The sequence below is a fragment of the Epinephelus moara genome, chromosome 7, assembly GCF_006386435.1.
Source record: "Epinephelus moara isolate mb chromosome 7, YSFRI_EMoa_1.0, whole genome shotgun sequence".
NCBI classification, from domain to species: Eukaryota; Metazoa; Chordata; class Actinopteri; order Perciformes; family Serranidae; genus Epinephelus; species Epinephelus moara.
In genome coordinates this window covers 27,121,781-27,135,113 of record NC_065512.1, presented here as the reverse complement: position 1 = coordinate 27,135,113, position 13,333 = coordinate 27,121,781, and the positions used below count along the sequence as shown (strand labels likewise).

The 13,333-nt window shown below is 40.3% G+C and overlaps 1 protein-coding gene across 1 annotated transcript in view; it reads left to right on the top strand.

Moving 5' to 3' along the window:
• Nucleotides 1-2,620: 2,620 nt before the first annotated feature.
• Nucleotides 2,621-13,333, top strand: part of LOC126393561 (GRIP and coiled-coil domain-containing protein 2) — a 28,258-nt gene continuing 17,545 nt past the window's right edge. Inside the window, exons 1-11 of the mRNA XM_050049767.1 lie at nucleotides 2,621-2,800; nucleotides 3,573-3,635; nucleotides 3,738-3,822; nucleotides 3,913-3,992; nucleotides 4,093-4,197; nucleotides 4,327-4,831; nucleotides 5,573-7,464; nucleotides 9,334-9,397; nucleotides 9,533-9,633; nucleotides 9,974-10,072; nucleotides 11,292-11,411. Of these exons, the coding sequence (XP_049905724.1) occupies nucleotides 2,795-2,800; nucleotides 3,573-3,635; nucleotides 3,738-3,822; nucleotides 3,913-3,992; nucleotides 4,093-4,197; nucleotides 4,327-4,831; nucleotides 5,573-7,464; nucleotides 9,334-9,397; nucleotides 9,533-9,633; nucleotides 9,974-10,072; nucleotides 11,292-11,411 (3,120 nt within the window). The 5' untranslated portion in view covers nucleotides 2,621-2,794. The remainder of the gene's footprint in view (nucleotides 2,801-3,572; nucleotides 3,636-3,737; nucleotides 3,823-3,912; nucleotides 3,993-4,092; nucleotides 4,198-4,326; nucleotides 4,832-5,572; nucleotides 7,465-9,333; nucleotides 9,398-9,532; nucleotides 9,634-9,973; nucleotides 10,073-11,291; nucleotides 11,412-13,333) is intronic.

Below are 13,333 nucleotides of genomic sequence, written 5' to 3'. Positions count from 1 at the left end.
ACTGCATCCCTTGCAAAACCACAGTGTGACTTTTTACACTTTCATTTTTGGACCAATTAAACAAATAAAATACAGGTAAGTGGATTTGGATACCTTCTGACAGAGCCGTCAGCTTTTTCCCTCTATCTCCAATCTTTATGCAAAGCTAAGGCTTCATTTTTACTTTACAGACAGGGGTATCGATCCTTTCATGTCTCCTGGTGAGAAAGTTTAAAAGAATATTTACCATAATGTCCAATTCCTTCAGGATTTTTGGGACAGTATTCTAACTACTAGTCACAACTTGAGAAATGCAAGTGGCAACAAGGTAGTGCCAAAAACCGCAGTTCTGTAAATGTACAAAACCTGATTAATACAGTAGGAGGAGCCCTCAAGAGACAAGGAAAGATAGGCAGTAAAGAGGAGGATGTTTCTCATTCTCCATGTTAGTTTGAAATGTAATGATTTTTGAGAGAAAACTAGCAGGAGAAGGTGCGAAAGAGATAGAAATAAACAGAGAGAAAGCAAAAGAGAGAAGCATGACAGTGTCTGTTGCTCCTCCTGATAGACCCAGCAAGGCTATTCATTACTCCCTGAACGCCAGCCAGTGTCAGTTATATTACTGCGAAGCCGTCCCTGACTGACGGCCACGAGTGGGGGGAGAAAAATGGCTGCAAAATATTGCTCGATACCCTGGGAGAAAACAAGGGAGGGGCAGTGATGGATGGGTGTGTTTGACCCAGGCGGGGTGGAAGGCAGAGATGGGTCTCTTCCAGATGAGACAGGGAGTCGGCAGAGCCCCTGCCCCTCTGCCCAGAGCACCCCAGCCTTGTCAGGATGAAAGGCATCTCGCTAAGCTGCCTCCGTCAGTGCTTCTATCACTCGTGTCAAAACAGACTCTTTCCATATTCAAAAGATAAAACTGGACCTCACGTGATGGGAATACAGAAGCACAGCTGAGCCATCCACTGAGTTTGTGACAGGCCTGATGTCAGCATGAGGGCAGATGCCCCCCACCTCCCTATAACAGTCCAAAAAACAACATCATGGTGGCGTCAGACAGCTCTGAGATGATTTTATGCCCCATGTGGACTTGCATACACAGTAGAAAACAACAACAACAACCAGAGCAGTTAGTCTTAGGTTCTCAGCTACATGATGTTCAGCCATTTGTCCAACGTCATTGAGGAATCCATATCTTATTGGCAAACATAGCTATATTAGCCTACTTATGGTGGCAACACAAGGATATGTAATCAGTGTAGTTGTTTATAGCTTAACATTAGCTTTTTACTAAAGGCGATTGCATTTAAGCTTCAGAAATCATACAAGTCATGTTCATTTGTGAACAAAAAGTGTAAGTATCAAAAATGTTTGCCACAGAGATCATTTCTTGCAATAATCCAAAATCCAGTGGAAAAATCCTATTGGGTTTTTGACAAGGGATCCTAGGAGATGTTAACTTCCACATTGGCCCCAAGGAAACTATATTCATATTATATTTATAGTTTCCTTGGTTGGCCTATAAAAAAATGTAATCGCACTCTATTTGTATTTTTTTAGTAGAATTTCTTTATCATTTTATTTTGTGGTACAACAGATGTTGCAAAAATAATGAATAAAATAATCATGGCCTGTGGATTTTAAACGGCCCGCAGCTTGTCTTCCAAAGCACTATACATGGCACACAACACAATATTAGTTAATCAAACAAGATCAGTCTGCATTTTTTCTGTTCATCTCTTAATGCAGGACTATCACACAGTGGAACTAATGAGTTTTTAAAAAAAAAAAAAAACGGATGGTACACAAGCAAACTAATAGTTTGGCTGTGTTTCTCTCATTTGTATGTGATTTTTTCTTTTTTTTTTGTAACCCATGTGATGTGAGAAACAGCTGGCCTTCAGGTATTTTCACAGTACCTTATCTTGCCCCTAACAGTGTGGACAGCTCTGATGTAGGTAAAAACATATTGCTACCTCTGCTTCCTGTGATGTGCGCTCAGTTCAAGTCACACATGATAATGTACTTTCATAGTAATTCCAAATGTCAGAGTGCAATTAAATGTTGCTCATCTGTGTTATACTAAATGTTATCAACAAGAGCATATTTAATATATGGCCAAAGATTATGTTACCTGAGGCTATATGGGCCACAGTATTTATTCATCCCCCACTCCTCTATGCTGTAATCTCCTTTGGGTGCTCAGAGATAGCGGCCCTTTAAAGCAGCTCTCTCAAAACAGGTTATAGCTCTTAACTTGACCTTTTCATCACTCACATGCTGGTGTCCCCCAGACACCAGGTCAGGCACTGTGTGGTTAATGTCATGTTTGCCTCCAGGTATAAATGCAGGTGGCAGGTGGTGTAAATGTGCATGTATGCAACAGTGGTTTAAGACTAATAAAGCTTGATAGCTGGAACCACCAGGTGGTCAGTTAATTTTATGATTGATGTTGTTTTATTTCTACATTTAAAAATATGACATATTTGTATCTACAGGTGGATAACACAGTAAATTTGCTGTCTGTGTGTGTGTGTGCACAATTCATGAGGATACAGGGATACAATGGTCGCTTATAGGATCCTGTTGACTGTGTGACGTGTATTTCACTGACGTCACGTGGTTGACGTTTGCGGAAGCAAGCCGTTGCTTTAGCCTGATAACCCAAAACCAAAACAGAGGGGATGTTTTCGTACTAAATCCCCAAGAAATCAGAAATTATTTTAAATATCGCTTTGTCACTCTCCGGTCGACTCACCGGTTATCACCCAGCACCTGTCAGACGGCTGAGAAGAAGCTAACTGCGACTGAGATGGAGGTAAATGTTTAGTGTCGAGATGTTAGCTTAGCCAGTCTGGTACAACTTGTACTGCTTGTTACATCTTAAAGTTAGCTAATATTATAATGCTCTTTCGTTCGTAATAGCGCTGCTGGGGACTTTGAAACAGGGCTGTAAGCATTAACAGGTTAAGCTACCCTTTATGAGGTGTTTACTCTCTCTGCGAACTTCATCCCAAACCTTGTTGTTTAAACGGGCTGAATATCGACATTTGGCAATGTAAGAAAATCACAGTGCTCTGAAGCACTATATGCCTCTGTCACGATATATTATATGTATTAACCATGTCGCCTAGCCGTATTTCACAAAAGCTCTCATAATTGGTGACACTGCTCGCATCCGCCATCCAGACTACATGTGTAAATGTTGACACAAGGAAACGCGAACCTTTTTTTAAGCCGGCATTTAAACTCTGTTAGCTCTGAGAGCTTACTTTGTATAAGTTATACACATAGTATATATACACACCGAACTGAGAAGTGGCTTCCAACTAAACATACAAGCTTTAAAAACCTTTCTCTATCAACAGTTATTTTTTGCCGACAAACAGAGCAACATTTAATTTAGGGTTTTTCAAATGGAATACTGTGCTGACTGTGAGACTGCTTTTTGTTGGGCATGTCTGCAGTCCGGCAGTCAAAAAATGAAAAACATATAGAGTATAGCATATCTGCAAACGTTTTAGATATCCTTGTTGCAGTCTGCTCCTAGTTAGGTTTGTAATTTCTTCTTTTTTGTCTCACTGAAACAGGAACCTGGTGGTACTGGAGCGGAGTCTGCGGCTCCATCGCCTGCAGGTGCAGTCAAGTCAAAGGTACTGTATCTACAAGCGTATTATTGCTCATAGAGGCTATCAACATCTGTAGTATGTGTCTAAATTTGTATGAACATGATTTTCTTTATATATTTTTCTCAGCTGGACACACTGCCCAAAGATGACCTTATCAAGTTTGCAAAGAAACAAATGGCTGCCATGCAGAAGATGAAAGGCAAATGTGCAGGTAGCTATAATTGCCATAAAAGCTTTTGTTTGTCTCTTTGGTTATGTAGACTAATAGTGTACAAGTGTGTAACATTATCTCCATTTTCAGATTTGGAAAAAGAAGTTGAATCCCTCAAAAAGCAATCCAAAAACAATAACAACAGTTCGGATGACTCTGCTCTGATTCAGGTGTGTTTGTAGGGAAGCATTTCATCATGTGTCTCTGTTAACAAGCTGTACTTCATTTTCATGCTGCATCATGCAAATCATTTGGGTGTGTGTGTCACAGGAGCTGACTGAGAGGATGGATGCCTTACTACTGGAGAAGGCAGAAACTCAGCAAAGTCTTTCACTATCTCGTAAAGATCTAGAGAAGACAAAGCAGCAAGCCAAGGTGAAATACAACACAAATATTGTATGATGTGTAACACAGGTTAATTATTTACTTTTATTGAATATTTCTGTGTATTTCTGTAAATTATGAAGTCCTTTTATTGATGCATGTCTGCTTGTTATTTTGCAGGGTGACCTAGCAGTGCTGCAGGGAGAGCTTGACCATGTAAAAGAAGATCACCAAAAGAAGATCAAGACCCTTGAAAGCAGCATTGAGGAATCCAACAACAAACACCGAGAAGAAGTGGCTTATTTCCAGAAATTACTGAAAGAGCGAGAAGAAAGCGACAGGGAGAGGGAGAGTGAAAGAGAGAGGGAGCGCCTGGCTGAACATACTAGTGCAAAAGGGATGGCTGAAGAAGTCCGCTCTTGCTTAGAGGCTCAGCTGGAAACCGTTCGAGCTGAACTGGAAGCGTTGCGGGAGCAAAAATCCAAGGAGTTGGCTGAGCTGCAGGAGAGCTACCAAAGGGATTTGACGGAGGCCCAACAGGAGGTGGAGAACCTGAAGGAGGAGCTGAATCAGAAGAGTCTGCAGCATGAGGAGGAGATGAGGGCTCTGGAGGAGGACTGTGAAATGGAGAGAGAGCGTCTCCTGTTGCTCCACGAGGAGCTGACCGAGCAGCTGGCTCTCAAAGGTATAACAGAAGTCAGAACAGGACCTAGATCTGTCACAGTGAAGGTTACTCACTGTTTCCTGGAAGTAATTTCATTTATCCAAGAATAAACACAGTTAAAATAGACAGAAAAAGAAACCATTGACCTCATCGCCTACTTTCTTATTTATGGTAGAAGCACAAATATCAAAGGAAAATGCTCTAATCAACAAAATCTGCAAGTCTGCAAAATCATGCATGGTATGACGCTGCAAAATTGTGTCGCCGCTGCATCTGATGGAATTGTCTCTATTGGCTCCATTAGTCAAGATGGCGTTGAAGATAACATATACAGGGACTAATTAATTTCATAATGTACCTAACGTTGGTTAATCATAGCATATCAGGTATAGAATTAATCTGCAGATGCTGACAAAACTTTTCTATAACTGTCAGTTTTTGAACAACGACGAAGGCCAAAATGTGTCCTGCATCAGACTGTAAGACCTGGTGTTTTTAGCCAGGACGATTTCCAGCCCCAAGCGACAGGTTGTTAGGAATGACAGGAGGAAATTAACAGGAAGTCAGCAGTCAGTGATGGTATGAAACAGTCAGACAGACAGATACACACTCGCACAGAAACACACACGACCAAACGCATGATTCCCACTAGAGTGTATATACACATATATATATTATGTGTGTGTGCTTGTATTTTTATCATTGATTAAATGGAAATTGAAATTACTTTTCCCACTAACATCCCCACCATTATTTTTTCAGACAGCTTCCTGCAGGATGTGCAGGAGGAAGATGAGGAACCTGCCCGTGGTTCAGGGATTGCCAAAATGCTGGAGCTGTCAGCCCGAAGTCAGGGTGACTCCAGCCTCGGTGATGGAGAGGAGACAGAGACAGGAAGACTGAGAGCAGCCCTGGAAGAACTCCAAGCCCAGAGCACCATGTTACAGGATGAGCTCACTCTGCTCAGTAATGTGAAGGGTGAGCTTGAGGCGGAGCTGGAGAAGGTAAGGGAGGAGTTTCAGATGGAGAAAGAAGAGCTGGAGTTTAAAATCAACGAGTTGCAGATGAACCGGGAAAGTGCTCCCAATGACCCAGCTGTAACGCTGAACCAGCAAGAAGGAGAGTTTCAGCAACAGAGCGAAGCACACAAAGATGGAGGTGAATCCAAAGAGTCAGCAGTCAATCCTGGGGACCAAAACAGTCTAAATCCCAAGGAGCTGAGGGCCCAGTGTGAGGCCTTGACCAGAGAGAGAGACTCTGCTGTGTTCGAGTGTCAGCACATCAGAGACATCCTGCAAGGTCTGGAGACAGAACTGGGTGAAAAGACGAAAAATTTTGTTCTTCAGTACAACGCCATGAAGGAGCAGGGGGTCAGTACTTTGCGGGAACTCCAAGACAAGCTGGAACAACTAACCCAGGAGAAGGATGAACAGGTGCTGAGGGTGAGAGAGGTCACAGAGGAGAAAGACACTCTGATGAAAGACCTGCAAGACCTGAAGCTAAAGCTTGAAGTTACTGCAGGCGAAGACCAGAAACTTCAATCATCTGTAGAGGAACAAACAACTTTAGCCTGTGAATTGAAGCAATCTGTGGAGGAACTGACCAAGCAGAACGAGGAGATCCTCTCCCAACTGCAAATGAAGGAAAACGTGACTCAAGACCTGAAAGAGATGGTCAACAAGCTGACTGAAGAGCGAGACCAAATACAGTCCCAGCTTCAGCATACAGAAGAGGAAATGCAAAAGCTGAACAATGAGAGAGGGAAAGAAATGGAGAGGCTGCTTGAGGAGAAAGAGAAAGAGGCACTTTTGCGTAAAGACGAGAACATGAAGGAGTTGAACAGCTTGAAAAAAGAGAAGGAGAATGAAGTGCAACATCTGAAAGTGGAGAGGGAAAAGCTGGAGGAGAGCCTTAGGGAGGAGGTGGAGAGAAGGCAGGATACAGTTTCTGCTTTAGAGCTGACTATCAAAGATCTCACCATAGAAAAGTCTGACCTCCAACAGAAATTGGAAGAGGCATTCACTGGGCTTTCTAAAACCCAGGAAGGAAGGGAGCTTTTGGGCTCCAAGATGGCAGCCATGGAGGCTCAGCTACAGCAGGAGACCTCTGAAAAGAATCGGCTAGAGATGAAGTTGAGTTCACTGACAGAGGAGGCAGAGCAGGCTCGCGCCACAATCACAGCTCTGGAGGGAAATCAGTCTGAAGCGCTTAGAAACTCCACCAAAGAAGTTGAGGAGCTCCAAGCACGCGTTGATGAGCTGGAAAAGGAAAAAGGGCTGTTGAAGAGTAGTCTTGAGGAGGCTCAAGGAGTAATGGGATTAGAGGAGGTGGAAAAGGAGCTCCAGGCACATATCGCAGACCTGGAACAGGAGAGGTGCATGTTGAGAAACAACCTGGAGGAGGTGGTGAAGGATACAGAAGGGCTGCAGAAAGACCTGGAGGACATGAAGTCAGTCAATGAGAAGCTTAACGAGGAGAACCAGAGACTGCAGGCTCACATTTCTCTGATGTCTCAAGAGAAAGAGGAGAAGGTGGAAGGGGAAATGAAGACAGAGATGGAGAATATGGAGAAAGAGAGAAGAGAGCTAAAAGACCAGCTGACCGAGAAGGATTCACTCATATCTCAGTTGAGGAGCGAGATTGCTGCAGTCCAGGTGTGTGGAGCTCCTGTTGTGTCAGGTTCTTCTTAGAGGAATGTCAGTCCACAAGAAACAGGAATTTAAGATGCTGTTCATAATCCTGTTTATAATCACTGATCTTATTCTGCCAAATATTAAAAATAACTAATTGTTATTGACCATATTTTGCTTTAGCTGTCGAATCAGACATGATCAGGCAGCCATATTAATTACTGTCTATAATGTTGCCTTTTCTCATAGCCCCATTACAGATTGCTAAAATCAAAAATTTTCCAAACTTACTTTGGTAATTTTTTAACCTAGACCCTATTTTTCCAAGTTTTGTGTCTAAGTGACTAATGGGAGCAACAGTTTTTGAAATTGGTCCAGTATTGAATGAAAGGGCAACAGGAAACAGGCTACGATGTAACCACTCAGGGCATGTATGCACTGTCAGTTTACATCCTCTAAAGGTGCTTGTTTTTGCTGCTGACAGGCTCAGATTATTATTATTTTAAAGGGTCTGACAACATTATGAAAAGGATCCCTACTTGTACAGTAAGACAGTAACACTCTTTTTGTTACACCAGCCCCGAAATCTCCATCGCCAAACTCACCAGACTCTGTTTAAATAAACAGTAATTCAGCATGTATAGAGCCAGCATAGTTTCACATCTAACTGGGTGGATTTATTTATTAATTTAAAAGGATCCCCATTAGCTGATGCCAGTGGCACTAGCTAGTATTCCTTGGGTCTGAAATCCAGTATGTTAGATTCATCATCCACACATGCTGTACATCTCCAGCTGTGTTAAATTAAGTGGTGAATCAAGGATTTATTTCAACCAAACCAGAGTTGATGATTGTTGGGACCGTGGAAAGATGACCTCAGATGACTTCTGTGAAATTTATTTTGTTTTTGTGTTTTACGATGATAAAATAACTGTTCATTTAAATGGAGTCTGGCAAGTTTGATGATAGTGGTTTTGGGGCTGTTCCTGGTAAAACAAAAAGGATCTCACTCTTCAACATAAAGATCTGTCTCTGTAGGGATCCTTTTCCAGACACAGAATAACAATCTGAGCCTATCAGTGGCAAAACAAGCGCTTGTAGTAGACGTAAATGAACAGTGCACAATTGCCCATCAACATTATGTTGGAGCAACTGGCTGCACTGGTTTTGCTCAGTACTGGACCAATTTGAAAAACTGTCCATTAGTCACTTAGACACTAAAACATGGAAAAAACATAGGGTCCAGGTTGAAAAATATTGAAACTACCCTTTACACCATATAGCAAGTCAAATACCTTGATGAAGGTGAAGCTTTGCTTGTTTTTCTTTATTTTTTGACAATCAACTTCTTGGCAGGCATTTGGCGTTTTTTTTTTGTTTTTTTTTATCTCATATACTGAACAGCATTCTCAATTAATTAAGAGAATAATCTGTAGATTAACTAGTAGATCCTGTAAAACTTCAGTTTAAAGCCCAGTCCCAATTTAACACCCAGTCCTTTTTACTAGCCCGGTGTGGCTACACATTTTGGCAAGGCCTTTCTCTATTAGATTACCTGGTCTGCTTGCCAAGCAGTTCATAATTATAGAAGTTCTTTCGATGTTTAAAACTGGATTGTTTACTGCACAACGCCGATGTTAGTTAGCTGCTTAGATCGCACATACAAATATTAATGTTTAAATTTCTGTCAGTATGGAGATGCCACACATCTTTAGCTCGGTTCAGTTTATTTCACTGAACCACCAGAGAAGAGTGTAATTCATTTAGATTTACCACCCTGCCAAAAAAGCAAGTGGTGACGCCCTTCCTCTGAAGCTGTCAAACTAAAAACGTGTCTGATGTTTTTTTAGCTTATTCTTATGTTTTCTGCTCTTAACTCCTCTTCTCTGTCAGGAGTCTGCTGTCCAGTCTGCATCCTCGGAAGAAAATACAGCCAGTGAGATCACAACAAAAATAGGTATGGAGGTGACACTTATTGTTATTTCACGAAATACATGGCCCTTCAAAAACCAATTTAATTTGCTTTCTCCGTGGAGCGGATGATAAATTATAGATTATAAATTCTGAGTGTCGTAACTGCTGCTGCCCTCAGCTCTCCTGGAGAAAGAACACAAAGAAAAGGATGAGAAGATGAACAAAATCAAGGCAGTGGCCATCAAAGCAAAGAAGGAGCTGGAAACCAGTAAGAAAGAGGTAAAGGGAAGCATGACATTTCTTAAATGTAGATGCAAGTTTGCTGTGCTTTTATTTAACAACGTGAACAGGACATTTGAATGTGATGTAAATACATAGGAGTTTACATGTTATAGTTCTTCCTGCTGATTTTTTAACCAGAGGAACACATCCTAAATATCTGTTGTAAAGGTCAATAGAAATTCCATTATCAAAACAACATTATAGTATAAGACAGTATTGTTTTAAGGTCGGGACACTTAATAAATATTGATATAGACTGTAGATAAGTTATGCATTTTTCCCCTCTGTGCTTAGATTACATAATGCATCTGAATCGGCAATTTATTTTTTTCTCCAGGTTGCATCCCTGAAAGAAGAAGTAGATACACTGAAAGCAGAGAAAGAGAGAGTGAACAGCTCCATGAAAGATATCATCCACGGTGCTGAAGGCTACAAGGTAGGCAACTATGTGGGACAAAGGAACTTCCAGAATATCCTGTTGAACTTAACTAAAAGTTACTTCCTCAAAGGCACTGATGCAAATAGCTGCTGCCAGGTGAAAACATCAAATCTGCAAAAACAGTAAACTACTCAGGAACACTGAAAAACAGCCTTTGTTTTCACAGAGTTGTGATCATAAATATATGTAATCATGAAACTTTTGTGTCAAACAGTCACTGAACTATTGTGGCATAAGATGTGTATCAGCTCACCAAATATAGAATTGTTATTAAACATAATGTGGTGTAGGGATGCATATTTTACTGTACGTAATTAATTCAATTGAAGTGCCAAATGACGAACTGAAAAATGTATTGATAACCTTTATATTAGATTCCATAATAGAGCACAAATAAATAAAACAATAAGTAAACAATATTTCTTAGTGTTTGACATGTCAGAATAAAGACAACACTAGACATTTATTAGAGAGTTTAGAATTAAAAGATTAGATAAATGAGTTGATGATGATGATTAATATGGGGTTAAATGCGCCAAAAATATTATTAAAAATAAGTTTAATTTTTTAAAATGTGACATAAATTGATATTTTTTATTTGCTTTTTAAATTTTTATTTTTATCTTTGTACTAATTCCCCTATTTATTTATTTATTTATTTATTTTATGTGTTTATTTTTCATTAATTTTTACATTTATTTTAGTCAATTTTTATCATTTTTTAAAAATGTATTTTAAGCTTATTTTTAAATGTACTCATTTAAAGTAATTTGATTATTGTTTTTTGTACAGCTTCTGTCCTCCATTAACTTTCACTCCATCTGATGGACCATTTAATGATTAGATATTCTTTAAAGGACAAACCCAACATCAGCTGACCCAAAATGAAATTGATCATTTAGATCGTTAAATATTTGATTAATGTAATTCGTTGGTAATTTGTTGCTAATTTGCAAGTGGCAGCATCCTGGCTTTGAAACAGACCTTTTTGCCTGATGTGACTCCCAGAGGTCTCCATAAGCAGCCCCCAGACTGCACTGTGCTTTACGACTGTGTCTCCATTAGAGAAGAAACCACTCTGTTGTGTCTAATGAGAGTCACGTCCCATACTCAACTGTAAATGCAGCTGATATCTGAGATGCATAGTGTTTACCTTCACCGAACTGTTCAAGCAGCTCCCGGTTATAAATGACTCTGTGTTTGTGTGTTTGTGTAGCACCTGCAGATAGATTACGACAGGCAGACAGAGCAACTGGATAAAGAGAGAGAGAAGGCGGAGGAGGCAGAGAGACAGATTGCTGAGCTGACCAAACGACTCAGCAGTGTTGTCACACAGGTAACACAGATACACACTCAATCACACACACCCACACATTACCACTAACAAACACACAAACTGCTCTCACCCTCCAGTAAATCTAAGCAGTGCCACTTTGTCCTGCAATACATCTCCCCAATACTTCTCGCGTAACTCAGTTTCCATCTGATTTACAGTGAGTCGTTTTAGCCAGCGACACTTTACCCAGCTATGCTTGACGGCCCGGTGCCCACAAATAGCCTATCAGATGTGACTGGGTGAGCTAGGGAGAAATTTTGTTTATATATACTTCTCTCCCCAAGCTCATAACTGTCTCTTTCCAATGAGAGAACAACAGGCAGGTAAATGGAGCGGAGTATAGCTTCCATCTGCTGCAAGCTAGTGCAACACCATTTTCTGAGACAGAGGTTTATTCTTGTGTGCACTCATGGGTCTCAAGAGGGGCCAAGCCGACTGAAAGCTCGTCAGGGATCTAAGAGTACGTCTGGACATCTCTGTTTACCAATCATAGTTTCAGTGTTTGGCTGACAGATGACGGGAGGTAACTGCTGCCGCCTGGCTCAGTGTTCCTTGCAGAGAAAGCCCTCAGAGCCTGCCGCTGTCAGATTTGCATGAATGACTTTCAAATGTGTCTCGTGTGTTCATGCAGGTGTGGCACATTTGCCTACATGTGCATCTTCAGGTGGAAACCTTGAATCAGAAACAAGTTAAACCATATTCTCGTTGTGTGAAACATTCATTTCATTGGGATTTAAAAGATCATGAAATATATTCTTAACTCATTAAAAACCCATAAAATCATTTTTCAACCAGGACACTACTTTACCATGTTTTTGTGTCTAAGTGACTAATGAGAACAGCAGTTTTTAAAATTGGTCCAGTTTTGAGGAAACAGGCTGGAATCTAGCGACTGTTGGTATTTACACCATCAGTTTATGTCCAATAAAGGTTCCTTTTTTTTGTCACCAACAGGCTCAGAATATTTTAAGTGTCTGACAACATTATGGAAAGGATCCCAACAGCAATAGACCTTGTTGTTAAAGAGTTAGATCCTCTTTGTTTAACCCTTTGAAACCTGAGGAAATTGGCTTGATTTTTCTCAAAAACATGGGAAGAAAGCAAGGAGCAACAGAGGAGGAAATGGCCATAAAATTTGGAATTAGTAAAGAGAAAATTAATTAATTAAAAAATGAGAAGAGAGAGAAAAAAGAAAAGAAAAAGAGAGAAAGTTAAAAAAACAAAAAACAGGAAAGTGATGTGGAAAAAGTGCATAAAAATTATAATAATTCTGTACCATAATTCAAAATATGTAGTAATAATAATTATGAATATATTTTTCCCTAGCTTTTTTCTTTTTTTCCCCAATTTTTCATGTAAATAATCTCTTTTTTTTGCATTTTTTGGGACATTTTTTACTGAGTTGCTCCTTGCCTTTTTCCCCATGTTTTTGGAAGAATCCCACCTTTTTGCTCAAAGGTTTAAATAGTTGAGAACGGCGTCTGAAGGTGGCACACGCAAAGTGAAAAGGGAACCAGAAACAGCCCTGAAATTGCTATTGAAAAGTAATTTTAGCATATGTAAAGTCAGCTAATTTTCACATCTAGCTAGGTGAATTAAAGGTTTACAACCAAGCCAGAGTTGGGGATTGTTGGAATAGTGGAAAAATGAACCAAGATGGCTCTTGTGAAATTTGTTTTGTTTCTGTTGGCTTTGAATGAAGTGTGTTTCACAATTATAAACTTGCTGCTTATTTAATGGAGTCTGCCGAGTTTGGGACTGTTTCTAGTAAAACATAAAGGGTCTTACTCTTTAAGAAAAAGGTCTATTCCCTATAGAGATCCTTTCCATGTTCTCAGTCACTTATAATAATAACCTGAGCCTGTCAGTGACAAAAAACAAGCAGGTTTAGTGGACGAAGTGTGATGGTGCACAATTGCCCA